This window comes from Dipodomys merriami, unplaced genomic scaffold (assembly GCF_024711535.1).
Source record: "Dipodomys merriami isolate MVZ:Mamm:240054 unplaced genomic scaffold, mDipMer1.0.p SCAF_17, whole genome shotgun sequence".
NCBI classification, from domain to species: Eukaryota; Metazoa; Chordata; class Mammalia; order Rodentia; family Heteromyidae; genus Dipodomys; species Dipodomys merriami.
In genome coordinates this window covers 19,495,986-19,519,053 of record NW_027203048.1, presented here as the reverse complement: position 1 = coordinate 19,519,053, position 23,068 = coordinate 19,495,986, and the positions used below count along the sequence as shown (strand labels likewise).

Below are 23,068 nucleotides of genomic sequence, written 5' to 3'. Positions count from 1 at the left end.
TTTTTTGCTCAAGGCTAGTGTGCTACAACTTGAGCCATAGCTCCACTAAATTTTTTTCTTAAAAAAAAAAAAGCATTAAGAATTTGAAATATAAGAGTAATGCTATACGATTTGTGATTTCAAAAATAAAATTCCAAGGAGATTACATTTTAAAAAGAATGAGAAAAGGAGAAGGTTTGAATTACAACAGTACAGACCATGAGGAAGAATTCAAGCATGCAAAGTCAGGGATAACAAAATTGCCTTGAACTCAAGAAAAAGTTTAAGAAGTCTAATGTGGGGCTGGGAATGTAGCTTAGCAGTAGAGTGCTTGCCTAGCATGCATGAAGCCCTGGATTCGATTCCTCAGTACCACATTAACAGAAAAAGCCAGAAGAGACACTGTGGCTCAAGTGGTAGAGTGCTAGCCTTGAGCAAAAGAGCTTAGGCCCTGAGTTCAAGCCCCGTGACTGGCAAAAAAAAAAAAAAAAAATGTCTAACATAACATCTAGATTTCTGAATTGAGCAAATAGTAGATGCAGGTGGTAATCCTGAGAAAGAAAATGCCAGGAAGGAAAGAATGGGTTCAGCAACAAATGTCCAAGTAGATGCTTAAAATTATGGATGTGGAGTTCAGATGACGTCTAGACTACAGATACAGATTTGGGTGCTCAAGTTATAGATATAAGTAGTATAAGAAAAGGAAGAAGTGTATGAAGATAAATCTGGGGAAAGGGAGTATGTTCTCTGTTGAATTTGCATTACATAACCTCAAAGAAGGAATTTCCAAACACGGGTTTGAAAATAAAGATCTGGGGTTCAAGTAAAAAAAATGTAAGCAAGAGTTAGGGATTAGCATATCTTTTTCTTTAAAGGGGACAGTATGTAAAAGAATAAAGAAGAAATGCATCTATAGAAGAAAGATCAAAAGCAACATTTACTTTTGAACTACATAAAAACCAGCTAAAATCGAATTTTATTAAAGAAGATCATTGTTTTCAAGGAATTCATTTCTGAATACAACCTTCCCCTGAGTAATTTTATTATACTGATTTTAATGAGGTCCATTTGTAAAAGTTGTCACAGATCACTTTTGCCTAAGTTTAAGCAAAGTAAGGATGCATTGAAATGTAAGAGTAATGCTATACAATTTGTGATTTTAGAAAAATTCCAAGGAGATTACATTTTAAAAAGAAAGAGAGGAGGAGAAAGTTTGAATTTTGTGCATATTAGTAGTGTTAGTTCCCATAAAATAAAACTTTTTTTTTAGTAAAAATACATACATAATTGTCCAAAATTTCAAAGGCCTACTAAATCCCTGCTCTTTAGAAGACTTTGTGATCTAACCAAATGAAGACAGTTTTCCATAATGCTTTTTGTGGTATCTAGAATATGAAGTGGGTCTTGTACCAAGCTAATTGCTGGGTTTATCTCTTAGAAGCAAAATTCATTACTCAAAATATTTCATAGTTTTTCTACCTGGCAGTGTCCTACCTGGATATCAAATCTATGAATATAATACTATTGCAGTGGAAAGAATTATTTCCTATAAAACAAAATGCTTTATTAAAATGCCCAATTCCTTCTAGTTTACCATGCAGAGCAGTAGTTTGCAATTACACAGTTGTATTTGAAGTCATCTAAGGGATACATAAATTTGAAGCATCTTGCGATAAATATAAACAAAATCAGGCTGATGTAAAGTCAGAGAAGGATGATGAAAGAAATGAATGTAAAATTTATATACATGGGACTCATTTGAACATTTTTAAGAGTCTGCAGAGCAATATGGCCCCATGTAATGTTTACAGAAGAGTCCTCTTAGTGGGTTTGAACTTGCGTGCCCCCAATCAAAGCAGGACCAATGCTTGAAATCCTAACTTACCGGTAAATTGTAGACATGTACTGAAAGCACATAACCATTTCTAAGATTTGCTTGCCCATTCATTAGAAATAATACATCATTATTGGACCATATTTTGAAATTTTCTATTCAGTTTAGAAAACCAAATAGCAATGAGACAGAGGATGGAGTGTGAAGTGATGCAGGGAACTCTGTTGGGAAAAATCTGCTCCATCTTCCCAATCAAGACGAGGTCAGACTCCAGATGGTGCTTTATGTCATCTTTTGAGAAGCATACAAAGGGGCTTTCATAGAAAGCAGGTTTGTGAGTTAGCATCCACTGGGCTGACTGCCTTTCTACTGCTAGGTCCCATAGAAAGACAGGAAAGAACTAGAGATTTCCCTCTGTGTGGTTCAAGTTTTATAAACTCAGCCTAAGGCAATCTAAATTTCCATTGTCTAAAAAAGTGTCCTTTTCTGAAAGATCACATCGCCCTCCTGTTAGACAAAGTGCCCATTACAAAAGATTTTGTAATAAGGTCAAAATACTTTCTAATTTGAAAGAATACTTTGAACTGGGTGGCTCACATTTGTAATCCTAGCTACTCAGGAGGCTGAGATCTTAGGATCACTGTTTGAAGCCAGCCTGAGCAGGAAAGACCCTGTGAGAGTCTCCAATTAACCACTCAGAAACCACAAATGGAGCTGTGGCTTTAAGTGGTAGAGCACTAGCCTTGAGCAAGAGTTCAGGCTAGGCCCTGAGTTCAAGCCCTACAATGGACAAAAAAGAATACTTGGTATCAGATGAATAGGTTTCAATCCTTCTCAGATACAGATTAATCATTCTATTTATATCCTGGTTTTTGATATAGAATATTGAAACTAATCTGTTTCTTTTCTCTGTAGAGTTCCTTTAGCCAGCAGAACTTACATCCAGATGGCTGGACTTCGATCTACTATAGCATGGGCAATGGCATCTCTAGCAGACATTAAGGTAGAAAAAGTTCTTATACATATTAATGTTGTTGATTGCATGATCCTTTTTGCTTCACTCTTACTGGTTGACATCATGGTTTTTGTGTTTTCTTTTTTAGTTTGATATTTTGGTTGTTGTTACTGTCATTACACTTAACTGTTAAAGTGGAGGGTCAGTGAGGTGATATACTTAAAAAAGTAACAGAGGTAACAAGGTAACAAGACCCTATCTCAAAAAAACAAGCCAGGCATGGTGTCTTATACCAGTAATCCCAGTTACTTAATGGAAGAATAAAACCCTGTGTGAAAAGCAATTAAGTAGTACAGCACTGCCTAACAAGTATGGGGTTCTGAATTCAATCTCCAGTGCTTCTTTCTCTGCTTCCCCTCCAAAAAAACCCCACCAGAATAAAACTGTCTTGTTGAGCTTCTGAAAGTATTTTAGCTATGAAAAGGCTGAGTCAAAAGACACATTTTATAAATTCTAATGTGTGTCATAACTCAAAATTGTCACCTATAAAACCTCTATATCTTAACATTTATTTTTCTCTGGAAACAAAATCTTGCTCCATTTTTGTAAATGTTCTATGAACATAAGAAAATGTTATTTTCTGGTTACAAAACATTCTCTGTTATCTTTGCTTACTATGTTATTATCTGCTCCATCCTGAACGAGCTATTTTGAAATTGCATGTTACTACATTATTAAGTTCCTTTTTTGGTAGTTGATTGTATTATTCAGTTTCAGTAAGGCTTGGAGTGTACAAAGTATCGCTTCATTATAAACTATGTCTGTTGTTACATAAAGTCTATCTTGATTGGTGAATTTAAGTTAAAATTTCACCACATCTTGTTAACATTTTTATTCCTTTGTGCCTGCATTTACTCAAAATTTCTTTGCTCTACTATATTTCCAAGTTCAAGTTCTTACAAATACACAGAAGTTTTGATCCTTTCTACCTGACTCTGAGGGTTTTCCAATGAGAAAATTCAGGAAGCAGCAAGACAACTAACACTTAATTCAGTTCTTCCTGCTTTGCTCTGTCCCTAACTTGCCATTCTCCTGTTTAAATTTTTGCTAGTTTGGTCAAGTTCTCAGCTATCCTTTCTGAAGCTGGAGCATTTTGTTCTATTCTATTCATTAAGATCTTTTTCCAGCTGTGCTAATGGGACACATTCATCAGGGTAGCCACTTTCCTCTAAGAGACTAGCTATTTATACTGCTATGGTCCTCATTTTCCCCAGTTGCCTCCCTGCCCCATCATGACTCATTTCTCTTCTCTTTCTCACAATGAGACCCTTGAAACACTCTCCCTACCCTTCTCTCCCAGCCCCCAGCTATTAGATTGAACAAAAAGTATGTATTCTGTGCCAGAACTTCCCTTCAAGTCACCTCTGCAGTTTGCAAGGTTCTTAGTGGGCTGCTGGTGCCACCGCCCGCCCTGAAGGTTACAGTAGCATTGTGACAACACATTGCCCTGGGCCTGTGAGAGAATAAGTTCTGGGACGGGTTGTCCTCGCCAGTTCTGTTCTTCACCTCTCCCCATCAAAGCGTCTGCTCTCATTTGGTGGTTGCTTGGTTACAGTCTGCTCTTTGGCGTTTTCCTCCTGTGTGTGATCACATATGATTCTCTCAGAATTCCTTTCTGTCCTCAAATTCCTCTTTCATCCTGGCAACACCTGTCTTGGCTGGTAGAAGGTCCTTGCACTTGGCTTTCTTCCGTTTGTCTCTCAGGTGCTCTTCCCTTGCCTTCTAGCTGGCAGCGATACACATGAACAGGCTAGTCAGGTGATTTTTCTTCTCCTTCATAAGCATTTTGTTCTTTGTGCCTAGAAGCTTCTTTGGGTTTTCTCTTTAAAGCTGGGGAAAATTGCCAGAATCTCGAGCATGACTCTTTTCTGTTCAGCCTAGAGCTTCCTGAATCTGACTGCTGCGGTTCTAATTCCAATTTTAGCACCTACTATGTGGGAAGTTTGTGGCAAAATTCTTCACAATTCTTATTTCCTCAGGATGAAAATAGTATCTGTTAGGAATATATCAAGATGAAATGACTTTGCATGCAAAAAGGAATTAGAACAATACCTGGCATACAGAAAATACATCAGTAGTCATTGCTATGATGTTTAAAGTTGTAATTACTGTATAGAGTATATAATTCATATTTCTTTTTTAAATAATTATGGATGTTATTTCCCCAGCCAGGAATTCTTCTTTGCATTATTTATGTGATTGTTATTGTTTCAACTATTTAGCACATGTAAGTTTAAACCCTTCCTCTTTTTTTTTTTTTACTTCTGAGATTCCTGTAATGAACACATTACCCTTCCTTCTCTGTCCTCCAGGCTCATATCCTTTATCACACAGTTCCCATCTCTGCATTTTGAGTTATTCTTGATCATTTTTCCAAGTTTTAGCAAATATAGTGGAGATGCGTTCAGCTTCAATTCGTTTATTGATATTTTTAGTTTAAAAATCATGGCCCTGTTAGTTTCAGAAAGGTGTGTGCACCACCTTTGAATACGTGTAAAAGTTCCTGTTCTTTTTTTTTTTTTTTTTTGTCAATCCTGGGGCTTGAACTCTGGGCTTGGGCACTGTCCTTCAGCTCTTCAGCTCAAGGCTAGTGCTCTACACTTGCGCTACAGCGCAACTTCCGGTTTTCTGAGTGGTTTATTGGAGATAAGAGTCTCACAGACTTTTCCTGCCTGGGCTGGTTTTGAACCTCGATCCTCAGATCTCAGTCTCCTGAGTAGCTAAGCTACTCAGGCATGAGGCACTGGTACCTGGTCCTGTTTCTTTTATTCGCATGTACATTGCCTCTCCTGTGGTTAATAGCTGTGGTTTACAAGGGAGGGACCCTCTCTCCTGTACATGTGCTAGTATCTTTCCTTCTTGGCTGACAAGCATCAAAACATGGTAATTAAAATATTTTGAATGGCCTGATTCCTACAAATGGTAAAAGGCATAAGCCAGACCTCTGACCCCTTTGGCTCATTGAGCAGCGTACAGAGAATCTGCCAGCCCTACTAAGACAAGCGGAGGGAGGGGGGGAAGGGGAGGGGGAGGCCTCTCTTCAGTGGTTGCCCTTGGAAACAGATCTCTGAAGACCAGGTTCTTCTTTGGTCCCACTGGTTATCCCCCTTGGTTCCAGGGCTAGTCTCTAGTCCTTGGACCCCTGACACCGCAACCCACAGCCATCCTCCTGGGACCCCCACACCCAGGACTGCCCTTAGCACCAGAGGCATCAAGTCCGAGAATCACTTGCCTCAACCAAAACAATAAATAGACTTGAGCTGGAAGTAAAAGGGACACTTTCAGGCCACAATGTTCCCAGAACCCACACTTTTCTTATGTGACTGATATATTCAGACCCAATTCCTTTAGCATAAAAAAAGAGGTAGGATTAGTGTTTATCCTTTTCCAAATTGCCAGGGGTTCCAACAGTTTATATTTAAATACAAATGTATATAACCACCCTCAAATTTGAAACATGACCTTTGTCTTGATATGTGAATATCTATTTTTCAGAAAAAAAGTACACAAAAGTAAGTGATTAAAATATTTGAAGGTAATGTTTGATTAAAATTTTGCATACTCTCTCTTTGTCCCACTCGTACCAAGAATTAGAAAAATCTCTCTGAGTGTGATTACCAGTGCAGCTTAATGAAAGCAAGTAAATAGCAGCCGAGACTGACAGGTTGGCAGTGGTGATGGAGGATGGTCAGCAGCTTGACCCCATGCACAGGACAAAACACACAGCCCAAGCTCAGGCAGGCCCATGACACTAAAAGTTAAATTAGAAAATGAGGCGATCAGATGTTTTTCCACATTTTCCACAAGCATTCCTCCTTCCTATGTATCATAACCAGTAAGGAAAAATCAAGTTTTGTAAGTCATAGTTAGTGTGAACATGCAGAAACATTTCTCTACTTGACAGAAGCATTCTGTGTCTGCAGATGTTGTGGCCAGAAAAGATCTGAAGGCACAGGAAAATATTTAAATATAACAAGCCAGAGGACTCCTTGAACAGAGAGCTTAGAGGAGGAAGAAAAAAAAAAAACATAGTGTTTGGCACATTTTAAAAACCTTAATAAAATTAATTTGCTAATTTTATTAATTTTAAACAAATTGCACTTGAATCATTAGGCCTTTTTTTACTGTACAGAGGGGTTACAATCACATGAGCAAGGTAATGAGTACATTTCTTATCAAGCATTGTTGCCTCCTCCTTTGTTTCCCCTTACCATCTCTGCCCTCCGATCTGCCCCCTCCACACCAAATTGTAAAGTTTGTTTTTCGACATAACGTCTTGTACATCTCATTGTTGTAATGGGTCCACCTGTATTCCTGTATATTTATAAGATGATTTCTTTGTTGCTTTGTATGTCCCTCCCCCACAATATAATCCCCCCCCTTTTTTAACTCAGGGTCTGGGTGCTGTCCCTGAGCTTTTTTTGCCCAAGGCTACCACTCTATCACTTGAGCCACAAGGCTGCTTATGGCTTTTTGGTAGTTAATGGGATATGAGTATCTGACAGACTTTCTTGCCTAGGCTGACTTTGAACTGTAGTTCTCCTGAACAGCTAGGATTTCAGGCATGATATGCCTGGCATCATTATTACTTTTGCTGCTTACTGCCCTCTAATGGGAGATCCATATTCAGTCCTCCTGAGGATGAGCACCAGGAAGAAGTTGCGCTCTCCTGAAGAGCATTTTGCTTCTTTCCATTAGGTGTCTCTGGTTCTGACACTGGCTGTGCACCGAGGACCAAATGATGGATGCATTTGCACTGCAGCTGAGTTCCTCTGGGCCTGAAGGTGGGGTAGGTGTCCTGCTTGCTCCTCATTGCCCTTTCTGAATAATCAATTCTCCTCTTCTTCCCAGAGCCTCTCAATGCTCTTAAAGCACATGGCATCAGATAATGCCAGTCTAGAACTAATCGTTCTCCCTATCATTCCTGTTAGATTATAGATCATTATTCCTGACGTGATTGTCAGTCAATAACCTGTCTCTTAAGTTTCTTGTTTCCCTCCTTCTAATGATCTGCTCTAATCACATCCTAGACCTGGACCTTGTCACATACAGAAGACTGTCCCTTCCAGATTGCTGAGTTTCAATAGTTCTGTATGTAGCCAGGCATGGTGACACATGCCTATAATCCAAGCTATTCTGGAGGCCAAAGCAGGAGGACCACTTGGGACCAGAAGTTGAAGCTGACATTGTGATATGCTGTTCTTTTAACAAAAGCAGGAGGAGGAAAGGAAGGAGGGAGGGGGAGGGAGGGAAGAAAGAAGGAAGGAAGGAAGGAAGGAAGGAAGGAAGGAAGGAAGGAAGGAAGGAAGGATCCGGTTCCTACCCTCTTTCTTGTTTGCTTCTTCCAGTCTCTTCCAATTCATGTTACCTGCCCTCACTACCTGCTCATCCCTCCTTCATAGCATAGACTTCATGGTCTATCATTATAGACATGTCTATGTCCTCTACCTTCTTACCTGGCGGAACTATTGGACTCAGAACTTTGGTATACTTTCCCCACCATCCTCAGGAATGTGAGACACACATCTGCCGCCTCATTGACATTGTACTAGTGAACTGTGTTCCACCCTCATACTTGAGTACCAGATTCTGCCTCCTCTCACATCCTCCAGTGGCTCAGTCGGCATCCGCAGGCTCACCTGTCCAGCCATCTTGACACCTGAAGGAATAAAAACCCTACCCCAAGGCCACAGGTTTCTTCAGCTACCACATCCTTTCCTGTTTCCTTTCAACAAAGAGTCTTCACATAGTTGTCCACGTCATCTGCCTCTGCTGCCTTTCGTCCCATTCTCCTGTGTGCCCACCAAGGGTACAACCCTGCCTGTGCTCACCTTCCTTTCCTGCACTTTCCCACGAGGATCACTCTCCTTGAACCAGTTTTCCCACTTTGTCTCCCCCATTCCCGGTTCACCTCCGGCTTTCTCATGCGATATTTCTCCTGTGCATGACGAGATCGTTATCTTTTGAGCATCTATATTTAGCAGATCACTTCTGTGCGTGACAAGATCTTCATCTTCCAAATGTCTATATTTAGGAGATCACCAGGGTCCAATCTACAGGCTTCCCTTTTTAACTTCCTTTGCTTCCTGGATGATCTCAGCCCGTTCTGATCTTTAAATACCATTTCTAAATGGATTCACACTGATTCTTCCTAAACCTTGAATCCTTAAACTCCAGACTCGCCTGGCAGCTGCCTTTGGAGATCTAAGAGGCTGTCTCCAAAATAAAACATTTAGAGGTTACACTCTTGTCTCCTCCGTATTCCTTCCTACCATTTCTCCAACTTCAGTAATAGGCCAAAAAAAAAAAATTCTTAGTCACTCCAGACTGTTTTCTTTCATTAATATCACATAAGAAGTCTTTCCTTTTGGCTCCACCTTTAAAAAGTATAAACAAAATCCGACTACTTGTACAATAACATCTTAATCCAAGCCTCATCGTCTCAGCTTGGACTTCCTAGCCAGCCTTCTTGTTAACAATCATACGCCTCTGGGGTGTGTGCTGGCCAGAGCAGCTAGCCTGGGCCTCTCAAGGGTAGTGTCAGCCCCTCCGACCCTCCAGTAGTTGCCCATCCTTCAGAATAGAACCAAAGCCTCACAGTACCTGTACCTAAATTGAACATGATATCATCCCCACAAAATTAAGGGGTTTTCCCCACAAATTAATATTCACTTCCTAATATTCCTAATATTCACTTCCAGGTAGTATCACACAGCCCTGCACCTATGATACTGCCATGTCATTAACATGCTTAGCCAATCCAGCACTGGTGGAAGTGATGTGTGTGCCATCTTTCAGAGAAGCACACGATTGAGCGGTGGCTGCTTCATCACCCTGAGTTCCCGAGCAAGGAGCAGAACCTTCACTGCCCTATTGTAGGCATACAATATAAGATTTCAGGGGTCATTGTACATGCAGTATCTCACCTTGTCCGTTTTGTTCACTCAGCCACAGTGGCCTTCACATAGTCAGCGCAGTTCTGCCTTAAGACTTGAATATGCAAAATTGCTACGTACACACAAGAATGAATCTTTACTCTTGAAATGGGGGACTGCTCTACCATAAAGGTAGAGCTATAATGACAGATTTAATACCAGATTCCTATTTGTGTCTCTAGGCTGGTGCATTGGTTTTAGATCCAATGTGTGGACTTGGAACAATACTTTTGGAGGCTGCTAAAGAATGGCCAGTAAGTTGTAACATTTGTTGTAAGCCAAGTGGTGGGTCTACTTTAATCAGGGTATGTGGTCCCTTATCCATTATATAGAAGTATACAGAAGTATATATTCAGTTTGGAGAATCTTATTTATAATTATATGAGTTAATGTTCATGTTAGTTAAGATACATTATGATGGGTTAAATTGTTATGTTATTCCTTTAAATGTTGTGAAAAATCGAGGAACATGACAGAATTCTAAAAGTAGCCATGACCCAGATTAAACTAACTCTAAATTCCTTAGAGTTAGTTTAACTTGAAATATAAAATATTAACAGATTTTTTTTTTTACCATTTTCACAAAAGTTTTTTTGCTATGAAATACTTTTAAAGAATTCTCTAGGGGCTGGGAAGGTGGCTCAGTGGTAGAGCGCTTGCCTTGCATGCATGAGGCCCTGGGTTCGATTCCTCAGCACCACATAAGCAAAAAGAAAAAAGCCAGAAGTGGCGCTGTGGCTCAAGTGGTAGAGCGCTAGCCTTGAGCTGAAGAGCTGAGGGACAGTGCCCAGGCCCAGAGTTCAGGCCCCACAACCGGACCCAAAAAAAAAAAAAAAAGAATTCTCTAAATTTGTTTTCACTTGAGTTTAAAAATTTGTTAGAGGCATGGTGGTGCTATAATCCTAGCACTCAGGAAAAAGAGACAGGAGGGTCCCAGACTACATACTGAGATCCTATCTCCAAATTAAAAAAAAAAAAATCTGTTAATTTCACTTTAACCATTTAGGAAAGTACAAGTAGATTTTCTTAACTACTCAGCTATCTAGTAGCTTTATTTTTGCATAAAATATGAACTTTCTTTCCCCATAGAATGTTTATTATGTGGGAACCGATGTCAGTGACTCACAATTACTGGGTGCCCAGGGCAATGTGAAAGCTGCAAACCTTCAAGACAGAATTGAGTTGCTTAAAGTCTCTGTTGTAGGTAAGACACTAAAGCTAGATAGATTTGAGATTATTCCCTATAATATATCTGTGGGGCTAATCCTCAGTTAACTTACAATATTGTAACATTTTTATTTTTTAAAGATTCATAATTGGGGACTGGAGGCATGTCAAGTGGTAGAGGTAGAGTGAAAAGGTCCTGAGTTCAACATTTATACGCATGTTTCCATATACATTTAAGTAAAATTGTTACCATGTGTTGGACGTATTTAAATCATTTCTTATTCATAACTGGGAACACATAATATGGGCACAAAATAGAACAGTTCTGAGTCATGTATATATACATAGATATGTATTTATACACATATACACACATGTATATACACACATATACATATATATCTTACATATATTACAGCACCAATGTTTACTCTTTAATAATTAGCCCTTTGTTGCATATATCTACTTCAGGGGTAGATGTCCTGGCTAAAGTTTTTATTCTCATTATTAATTTGTTTTTACCTTTAATCATAAATCTAATTTACAATAGTGATACCTATTAATTATTCCTTTCCAACACTGTCAGATTTGAGGTTCCCATGCCTTTTTACCATAGTAATTAAAGAGCATGTGTAGACTATGGAGACCAACCAACCAAGTGTAAATTCTGAGTTGAGCATGGTTTCTTTGTTGTGTGGCCCTCAGCAAAGAACTGAACCTCCCTGTAATTTTTCCTCTGTAAGGTGAAAATAATAATACCCATCATAGAGTTTAACAAACAACATGAAGTAAAGATCTCTGTAAGCATAGATAAGAGAAAACTAATAGTCCACTAATGATAACTTATACTTTATAAACTCATAATCTTAGTCCCTTTACTGTGTTTTAATGACTCTATTTTTCCTACTTTTTGATATTACCTCTACTAGTGTTGAGATGATCATTTAACATGCAGAAATTACATGTATTTATTCCTGAGATTGAATCATCGTGAAAATATGGGGTAAAATATTGTATTACAAATTATCTTAGAAAATAATTTGTCACTGGTTAGGCTTTTTTTTTTTAAATCTACAGACATATTTACATTCTTAGTACCATATGGAAGCAGGTTGGAGCAAGAGAAACACATTTGCATGCATCACTAGCACGACTCAGTTCCTTACTGAATGACATCAATTATTGTTACTGTATTATTTTATTCTTTGTGCTGGTCCTGGGGTTTGACCTCAAGGTCCGAGCACTGTCCTTGAGCTTTTTTTGTACAAGGCTAGTCCTCTACCACTTGAGTCACAGATCCATTTCCAGCTTCTTTGTGGTTAGTTAGAGATAAGAGTCTAATGGACTTTCCTTCCCAGGGTTAGCTTTGAACCACCATTCCCAAATCTCAGCCTCCTTAGTAGCTAGGATTATAGCATGAGCCACTGCTTGGCAGCACTTCTTTTAAGCAGCAAGAAGATTTTCTTAAAGAACATTTTTTATGAAACCATAAGCACTGAGTTTCAATTTCCCAAGAATACTAATAATAGCCAGGAGCTGGTGGCCAACACCTGTAATCTTAACCACTCAGAAGGCTAAGAATTAAAGGTCATGGTTTGAAGCCAGCCCAGGAAGAAAAGTCTGCAAGACTCTATCTCCAATTAACAAGCAATATACTGGACTGGTGGCATGGCTCAAGTGATAGAATGCCAGCCATGGTACCAGCAGGCACACACAAAATGCTAATGATGAACACATAACTTGAGTAAAATGTCAGTTTCCGTTTCATTTGTGAGGGCCAACATAGTTATCACTTACCAAGCTAAAACAAATCTGTTTATAGAAGCATTAAGTTCAAGGATAGATTGCTCAAAGGCAAGTATTTACTACATGCAGCTGAAGAAAATGCATTTGAATATCACTCTGTGAAGTATGACCTTTCATTTGGGTTAAGTGGCTATTTTTCCAAATTATATTTGCTTGCATTCAATTCCGTGTTTTCTTATGAACGTAAGCAAAATGAAGCTATTACTGTTGATGTGTGGGTTCCCTTACAAGACCTTTGCAGACAGGTACATACTGCCAATGTTGTGTCAATATCTTCAAGAGCTTCAGAAAAGACCTCAGTCTAAAGACTGGCTCTAGACAAAAAGTAAGAGACCTTTTCTGAAAAATAACTAAAGCAAAACCAGCTAGGGGTGTGGTTAAAGTGAGAAGAGAGCTTGCCTAGAAAGCATGAGGTCCTGAGTTCAAGCCACCACCCCCCCAAAAAATATGGTTTTTGATAACTGATAGCCTTCATTATCTATTTGTGGTCTTTGATGATACTGCCGAAAGTATAGAAATGGTGCTCAAAAGATTGTATCCTTTATCAGCACCCTAAAACTAAGTGTACAAAGCAGAAAAACAGGGTGGACTGGGAATAGAGCTCTGGTACTGGACGTCCCTTCCATATATAAGGGCTTGGATTTGTTCCCCAAAACAGGGGAAATGAATTTTGCCCAAGTTTTGTGTTGTTGTTGGTTGTTGTTTTTGTTGTTGTTTTAAACGGTCTTCCTATGTAGCCTAGAGTAGCTTGGAATAGTGATATCCTTGTGCCTCAACCAGATTGCTATGATTACTGGTATGTGCCACTACTCCTGACCCAGTCTTAATTTAAGAGAATATTATCTTGACGATGTTCTTCTCACCATCTACTCTTCTGCTAATCTCACATAAAGTTAGATCTAGAAGAAAGCTAGCAAGTGATCATTAGACTTTCATACATAATTGGATTTGTTATTTTTAATTTCCTATTAAATTATAGTATTTAATAGTTTTTAAACTTCATTGCATTTTTACAGAATTAGATAATACTCAAAATGGTACTATCTTCTACCCTTACAAATATCAAATTTAATTAAGATGATGGATAAGAAACAAAAAGTAGAAGTGGAATGATGGAAGGGGTAACAACGGTCAAAATGCATTTTACTTAGAAATTGACATGTTGAATTGAAACTCCTTTTTACGATTATTTAAAGATAATTGTTAAAAATAAATTTAATTTAAAGTGGAAAGTGAAATAATACATAGCTCAATGTTAATATTGAGTGTTTCATCTTCTATAATGTAACGTCTGACAAGCAAGTGTTATAGTGAGAGAGACATTTAGATTTAATAATCAGATAATATAATTTTTATTTAATGGTATTATTTCGATTTTTAATTGTATGACTTTTTTAATATTAGGACTTAATTATAACATTTTGTAATGCTCTTAAAAATATAAGGTTAGTTATGGATGTCTCCCTTAAAAACAAATAGGTCCAACATGCAACATTCATATATGATAATGAAAAGGGAAAGGAAAACTAACATACAATTTTATAAAGTTTTTCTTGACAACTCAATATATTTCTTTATGGATCTGTCCATGTAATATGTCCAGAGAATTGAGTTTTCTGGTTCATTTAAAATTCCATTAATTCATGTCATATTTTATCATACCTGAAAAATCATTTTTCAAAGGGCAGAATACAGACACTGTGCCATTTATCTTTAGTGATTCTAAAAGCGTCTAAAAACCTCCTAATTCCATAAGAAACAATATTATCTCCCTTAAGTTTTATTTTATAATGCACAACTAATTCTGTGTACTTCAATTTTCTCACTATGTAAATTGTAAATATTTGACCTGGTGACAGGGTGCTCTGATTTCTGTATTTCAGATTTGCCATTGCCCTCAGAATGTGTGGATAGCATTATCTCTGACATTCCATTTGGGAAAAAGTTCAAGTTAGGAAAAGACATCACAAGCATTCTACAAGAAATGGAAAGGTAAAGTTGTTGAATTTATTTCCACAGTTCTTTTAGCTTCTGTGTGTTTAATCAAAATATTTCATCATGTTCAAGTCTAATTGCAATGTCAGAATTTTCCAGGTATTTGAAGGTTAATTTTCTGAGGTTTTAGGGCAAAAGTTTGTAATCAAAGTAATTGTGATTTGCTATCATTTGACACTCTTAACTTTTATGCAAAAAATAAGATAGTAATTTCTATCTCAGTCATTGTGCTAGGTAAATAATCTGATTCTAATTCTCACTAAAACCTATCCCTATGTGTCACTCTCCCAACACTTCCCAGATGAGAAACTGAGGCCCAGAAAAGTTAACTTTCTCCTGGTCACACAGCCGTAGCAGAATGGAATTCTGTTACAATAGTGGATGCTCATCAACATAACGGACAAGACAATCATTGGCTGTGAAACAGTACAGCATGCGGTTCATCTCCTGGTTTCTGATGTTGACCTTAGGAATGTGGAATTACTTCATTGAGAGGTCAAAATAGACAGACCTAGATACAGATTGTTCCAAGTATTCAACTTAGTAAAGGAGAGAACTGAGAATACATATGGGAATGAATGGACACCAATAAATCAATTGGTGTCAAATTGTCTCCACAAAGCACTGGAGAACATAAATTTGATGAGCCTTTTATGGAAATAAAGCGTCACCAGCTTTTTAAAATGAGCATATATTGGGGATAGAGAAATTAAGTGTTAAGGCTAACATCCGGAAGGAAAAGAAAAGCATAGTTCCAAACGTAAGAGCCATCCCTGTATCTGGCATGCTGTGTGCTCCACTCATCTTTGTGATTATCTTCTTTCAAGCTGCTTCCTTTGTTTCCCTGTTACCTAACTTTTGTGTTGTTTCCTGGGACTTCTCCTTCTGGACAGCAGCTATACTTCAGACATCTAAACACTTATACTCCCTTTGGCCCAGAATCACATCCCTCCGCCTAGCAGTTTTTACCACAATGATTCCATAGCAACATCATTGAAAGAATGACTTAAAAAAAGAAAATGCTAAAGCTGGGTACCAGTGTCTCCTACCTGGAATAATAGCTATTCTGGATGCTGAGTCAGGAAGGATAGATTTGAAGTCTGCTAAGACAGAAGAGTCTGCAAGGCCCTTTCTCCAATTAACCAACGAAATGTCAGACTGGAGGCATGGCTCATGTGGCAGAGCACTAGTTGTGAGCAAGAAAGCCAAGCTAGAGCTTGAGGCCCTGCTTTTAAGCCCAGTACACACACACACACACACACACACACACACACACACACACACACACACACACACACACACACTACACACACACACACACACACACACACACACACACACACACACACACACACACACACACACACACACACACACACACACACACACACACACACACACACACACACACACACACACACACACACACACACACACACACACACACTACACAGCCAGGGTTAATGACAACCTTTCAGTCTAACTAGGTAATTTACCATTAGGAGCATCAACCAGTTTCTGGTGAGATACAAAAAATATGTGATCAGTGAAATGCATTGAACCTGGAATTTTCAAAAGATTTTTAGAGTTGCCTATTTCCATGTCTGCATTAAGTCAGTTGTAGGTAGGATTGTTGAGTACTGTACTTTCAGTGCAAACCTAGCTTTGTTTAGGCTGATTTTGTCCTTTGATTCAATTTGAAGTGGTGGATTGATCTACCTTCTCACCCTGGCAGTGAGTTCACATTTCACCTGAGAATCAGAAAGATGAACGGTTGAGATTCCTGCCTCTGTAAGGCCAGATCAGTACATGTACTGATCTCTTGCGATCAAGCTTCCTTGCCCTCTCCCCCAGTCCCACACCTGCATACACACATCACCTTATGATGTGACTTTTGATTTTGAGTTTATGCAGTAGCAGATTTGGCAGTTAATAGAGCAAGCTTAGAGCCATACTTCCTGTATTCCTGTCTAGCTCTAGTGCTTCACAGTTCTTCAGTCCAAGGAATACTGTCCAAGCATTTTGAGCCTAATCTTTAAATCCTAATGCCTACCTCATAGCACTATTCAGAGGATTCAGTAAACTGAAAGCTGGCCACCTAGGAAGTATTAGCACCTGTTAGCTTTTACCTGACTTGTTACTGTACACAACTTGAAATCCTTGTGGGGTTTGGGATATATTATATAAATATCTAAGTACATATAACTTTTCTCCCAATGGTTTGCTGACCATTTTAAGGTTCCAGATAGAAACTGAAAGAGGTAATGAATTATGTTAGAAAAAAACAGACGAGGTCAGGAAACTTGTTCCTAAGAGGGGGTGGAAATAAATGGCCCTGGATATAAAACAGAATTATATTCTCCAAGAAAGACATGCACTCAGAATTCAAGAGTATCAGTCAAATGAATACTCTGGTTTATAGCATGAGCCATACACTGTCAGATCAATGCTCTTCAGCTCAAGGCGAGTGCTCTACTGCTTGAGCCACAGCACCACTTCCAAGTTTTCTAGTGGTTTATTGGAGATAAGAGTCTTACGGAGTTTCCTGCCCAGGCTGGCTTTGAGCTGTGATCTTCAGATCTCAGCCTCCTGAGTAGCTAGGATTACAGGCATGAACCACCGACACCCAGCTTCTCTTTTTATCTATACGATAAACTGTATTTCGTGAGTACAGAGCATCATGAGAGAACAGTTATTGTATTTGACCTTTCCTCTCCAATACAACCATGTAACTACATGAACAAATTTGAAAATTTAGCTTTGCTCATGTTGAGAGAAGAAGCATCATGTACCAGAGGCCTGAGCTGGTTTCCTGGAAGAAGCAAGTTTCCAGTGGAAACTGGAAGTGTAGCAAGAATCTGCAAGGAGACTGCATCATGTTGGTATACATGGTAGTATACCATGTTATTCAGGATGGGGAGATAGGAATCATTGTACAGTTCAAGGATAGCCTGGGAAAAGTAGTGAAAGGCCTAACTGAAAAAAAACTAAAAATAACAAAAGGAGTGTGGCTCAAGTGGTAGAGCTCTTGTCAGCTAGCAGGAGACCCTGAGTCCAAACACCACCAGAGAGAACAACAACAAAAATACTCTGAACTTTCTTGCACCGAGCAAGTTTTCAAACTTCCTATATGAACAGTAAAAAACACTGTACTCAGTGAAAACCACTGAAAACCACTGTACCTCAGTTTCTTCATCTACAAAATGACAGTGCTCTCTGGTATACTTCAAAGGACAATTCAAAATGCTAACCAATGTATAATACAAGTCAGTAAATGTTAGCTGCTTTCTCTATTGTTAACCATGATTACTCTTCAAGTATTGTTAGGCTGAAAGTTATGAATGGTTTGTATTTTTGATGTATTATTGCTAACCTGTCCCCAAAATGTTATAGAAATTTCTCTCCTGAAGAGTTCTCACTGTCTCATCTTCTTGTCATTCTAAGTATCGATCTTTTTTGTCTTTGTTAATACAGTAAGAAGGTTACATCTCATTTCTTATTTTAACTACCTTTTCTCTTGTTGTGCTTGGAGATATTTGAATGTTTGATTTTTTTTTCCATCCCGCAGTCCACAATCACATGAATCTATCTCCCTCCTCCAGACCTCAGGGAAACAGTGTCTCTGCTAGCCAGAGGTCTCGTCTCATTTCTTCCTCCTCAAGATTCACCCCCTGCCCACTTCTTATATTCAGTATATCTCTTCATTCTTTCCAAGAGCTCCAGCCATTCCCTACCCAGCTACTTTGGGAAGTATTTGCATATCTGATGTCGTGTTCCAGGTCATAGGGTCACAGCTGTGAATAAGACAGGCAAGGCGTCAAGCAGCCATGGGGGAAGACAGGTTGTTCATGAGTGCACACACACACACACACACACACACACACCACACACACACACACACACACACACACACACACACACACACACACACACACACACACACACACACACACACACACACACACACACACGGGAGCATTTCAGGATCACGAGTGATATGATGAAGGAAATAAAATAGGATGCTTTGCTGGAGAAAGAGAAAAACTCCCTTAGCTAGTCAGTCAGGAAACACCTCCTCAAGTCTGTGACCTGGATGATGAGAGCGGGTTAAAGGCAGAGCAAGCAGCAAGTCCAAACATCCTGCCTTGAGAAACAGCTCAGGGAGTTTCAGCAGCTGACAGAAGGTTCTGGTAACAGAGGGAAGCAGGCTAGCCATGAGATTGGTTGGGAAGTTTAGATCAGATCATGGAAGAAACTTAGAACTTACCTGAGCTACCATAAAGCAGCCAAGAGGTAGCAGGGACTTAATTGTCTGTGAGGAAACCAGGGAGGGGGCGTGGGAGGTGACAGGATGTCAGACAGATCGGATGCATCTCTGGGGAGATGCTCGCTATAGTCCAGGCAAAGCATGATGGAAGTAGCTGGATGTGTGATAGTCTGGAGACAACCATCTGTGTTTGCTGATGGATTGCATGAGAGTTCCGTCTAATCCCTTTTAGCTCTGGGTCCTCTAGCTAATACCCTGTACACCTGAATTTCCTGAATGAGCAGCCCACACCTGACCTGACCTCTCTACGTCCTCATCCTCCCATCGCCACTTAGCTCTGGCACCTGCTCCTGCCGTCAGCTAGGGCTGCTATCCGCCCATCATGACTTCTCATCCTGGTCACTCTGTCCTGTGGCATTCGATGATGTGGGAACCCTGCCCTTCTTGGGACTGTGCTCCTCTGGCTTCAACAAATCTCTCTTGCCCAGATTTTCTTATCATCAGTTTTTCTTTCTCCCTAAGTGTTACATCTCTTTCACTGGCCTTTGTTTCTTCTTGCTCTACTGCCACCACAGATGATCCCATCTGCTGTTTACCATTTTAAAAGATGCCTTTAGCCCAGACCTCCAAGCTGTGTACACTGTCGATTGGGATCTAGATACATCAGCGTGTTCCAAATGGAATTTGCCTTCCTCCCACCTCTCTTTAATTTCCTCACAGAAGTTTGGGACCTGCCCCATGCCTTTCTGTCCTTGCTGCCTGCTGTGCCAGGCACAGCTCACTGATTGGTGTGGGTATCTCACCCTCAGAGTTTTCTCCTCCTGTGCCTGGGTTTGGCACTCACCTGACACGTCCAGCCCTCTCATGTGCCTTGATTGTAGCCTTTTCACACTCTAACTTGCTACTGGCCTTCTCCCATTGCTATAAATCTTGAGCAGTGCATGGGACTGTGTCACGGCTTGCACATAAGTGCCACCAGACGAGCTAAAGGAATGAGTAGATTCAAAGCCTGCCCTTCCTTGTCTCCCCTTCTCTTCGCCATTCGTTGTTCCTGTACAACTCCTCCCCAGTGACTTTCTTGCGCATCAGTCTCCTGCCTGCTTGAGTATGCTGCGTCTCTCACCGGCTTTTCCTCCGTACACTCATTTATTAGAATGTGAGTACAAATTGCTTTGAAGCTTGCCTTTTAAGTAGAGTAAAAATAGATAATTAAAGCAGATTTGTACTAGAGATTCCATAATTGCTATAATGAATATGCATTATGGAAGATGCTACCTAATTATCAAAAGCCCTTGTATTGAAATAGACCAAATTAAAAACAACTACTCTAAGTAAGGCGGGGTTGCTTATTGTCTGAGAAGAAAGGCTCATGCCAAGTACCATTTGTTGTCACAGAGTGCTGCGTGTTGGCGGAACCATTGTGCTGTTGCTCAGTGAGGACCACTGCAGGTGCCTTCAAGATTGTGGGGAGAGCAGTGTCCCCCAGAGTCCCCCGGGCAGCCACCCCGCTGACCCTGAAGGAAAAGAAAATACGATTCCATCAGAGACAGAATCCTCTCTGGGTGAAGCCAGTAAGCAGGAGTGCTTAGACAAAATGCCACCATTTGGCTCTTTGGTGGCAGTGGAATGCTACAAAGTTAGCCTTGGCAAAACAGATGCCTTCATATGTAAGTATAAGAAGTCACAAGCTGCCAGATGTTATCTGCCTGAACCCCACTGTGTCCAGAGTTCTCTTTTAGCATCCTGAGCTTCAACAGAACATCCTCCAAGGCAGGAGATGTGGCTCACCAACAAATCCCTAGTGTTTCTGCTTATACTCTGAAGTCTTTGACTTCAGTTTTTGACAAAACAAACAAAAACAAAACCAGCTACTGAACATTTTAAAGGCTCAGGTTCCATGCAGCATTTCCAAGAATAAGCTCCAACCTGCAAACAAGGAGTTTCCAGGAGTTCACAACATAACTTCGAATTTTAGAAATGAATACTTTTTGTGTGTATTAAACTTGATTTCTTAGCCTATAATTTTCTTCTCCATTGAAATGAAAATCATTTATGTTTGCAGTCCATTGTATATGGATCTGACCTGTGAAGCATCAGCAAGAGCAACAGCAATACGAATGTAAGCTAGAATTCTTTAACATGAGGAAAGTGAATTGCTATTTTTCAAAATGGAGTTATAAATTGTCCCCTTCCTCATGTGCAGTATTTTTCAAAATGGAGTTATAAATTGTCCCCTTCCTCATGTGCAGAAATCCAGTGTGTGTGTCTTCACTACTCGAGAAAAAGAAATCGAAGTTGATGAAAATATATGTTCTCATTTCATATGTTTTTCAAAATTCAGACATAATGGCTATACTTTTTGGCAGATACAATGCCATTTGAGCAAGCTCAAATGAGTAATTTCCTATCTGGCAAATCTCACCTTTCCATGGGTGGGACCCTAAAATGTACCTTCCCTCCAGGGCGTGGTGTACAATGTGAGCCCTGGTGTGAAGGTGCAAGCTGCGGCCTCGGAGCCTGGGTGTCCCAGTGCCTTCCTTCACAGGTGCAGGCTGTGACACGTAAGCCCCAGTGTTCAGCTGCCCTTGTTCCATTTGTGCCTGGCTGTCAAGTTGCCCTCCTTCACATATGCCAGTGTAGCATTTGTGCCTAGTGTCAAATTGCCCTCATCTGTGTGCAGGCTGTGCCCTGTGTGCCTGGTTACCAAGTGTCTTCATTGCCGTGTGGAAGGTGTGGCGTCCGTGCCAGGTGTCAAGGTGCCCTTCTTATTTGCAAGCTGTCCCTTTGTTGCCTAGCAGTAGCAACATTCCTAGTCCAGACTTGCTTCTGGCTGTGTACCCTTTATCTTGACCCTCTGGCCTTCTAGAAAATTCTGAGAGCTACCTACTAATCATGAATACATTGCATTTTTTACTAAACCTATGTGGAATTGTTACTGTTGTTGTTATTAACAGGTAGAACACCAGTATGGAGATAGATACTCTGGTTTAAGCAACAAGTCTCAAAAAATCTGACTCTGTTATTGGTTATGTAGAATGGTTGGGTTAAGAACAGGTTACAGCAAGTTTTACAGAATGTTTATGACATGTGGTGGTGAAACAATCCACTATTCCTATGCTTACCTGGTGCTCTAGGAAATATCAAGATCCCGAACAATACAAACACTGTGAGGTAGACTGTCTGCTTTGAATAAAACTTGACAGCTCAAGAAAAAAAAGAGGGAGATTTCTGTAGTTCTTACTTCAATAGCCTCAGCCATGGCCACTTGGTCCCTTAGGGGAGATTTGCCAATTTCTTACAGGCTACTACAACTTGGGAGGAAGAGAGAAACCTGGAATATAGTAAATGAAGACCAACAGTGCTAACTAAACATCCTACAACACTCAGGACCACCTCTCACAACAAAGAATCAGCTCACCCATGGTGGCAGACCTCAGTACTGAAAAAAAAATTATAAAATTGAGTTTGATCTTGTGAGAAACTGAATTCTATTAACTGAATTCACAGTCCAGCTTGATTTTTTTTTTACTATAGTAAAGTATTTGTTTTTTTTTAATATTTTTTTATTGTGAGAATACCATACAGAGGAGTTACAATTACATGGGCAAGATAACGAGTACATTTCTTATCAAGCATTGTTGCCTCCACTTTGTTTCCCCTTCCCATCCCTTCCCATCCTCCCCCACCTCCCCCTACCTCCCCCCCCAACCTCCCCCCCCACCAAAGTTGTAAAGTTCGTTTTTCGACATAATGACTTGTACATCTCATTGTTAGAATGGGTCCACTTGTATCCCTAGTTAAATGATTTTTTTACCCTTCCCCTCCACAAATTATACCAACATCAAATACAGTGAAAGAGGGGGAGGGACATACAAAGCAACATAGAAATCATTTTATAAATATGTTAGAAACAATTGCATGAAAGAAACAAAAAACATTTGAATACTTATCTTGGGGTTCATTCCCCTAACATCAACTTATCTGACCTTTTCTGCTTGACTCAGACATATACTAGTTATTGCAAAGAAGGGAAACCATGGGACCTGTGTTTCTTTGGGCCTGGCTTACTT

The 23,068-nt window shown here is 39.8% G+C and overlaps 1 protein-coding gene across 4 annotated transcripts in view; it reads left to right on the top strand.

The window, feature by feature from the left end:
• Positions 1 to 21,020, top strand: part of Thumpd2 (THUMP domain containing 2) — a 34,149-nt gene extending 13,129 nt beyond the window's left edge. For 3 of the 4 annotated variants that reach the window (XM_070025444.1, XM_070025446.1, XM_070025445.1), the window contains 5 exons: positions 2,729 to 2,816; positions 9,946 to 10,017; positions 10,853 to 10,967; positions 14,620 to 14,728; positions 20,394 to 21,020. In XM_070025444.1, the coding sequence (XP_069881545.1) occupies positions 2,729 to 2,816; positions 9,946 to 10,017; positions 10,853 to 10,967; positions 14,620 to 14,728; positions 20,394 to 20,745 (736 nt within the window). In that variant the 3' untranslated portion in view covers positions 20,746 to 21,020. The remainder of the gene's footprint in view (positions 1 to 2,728; positions 2,817 to 9,945; positions 10,018 to 10,852; positions 10,968 to 14,619; positions 14,729 to 20,393) is intronic. The other variant, XM_070025447.1, reaches the window with a different exon arrangement.
• Positions 21,021 to 23,068: the final 2,048 nt, after the last annotated feature.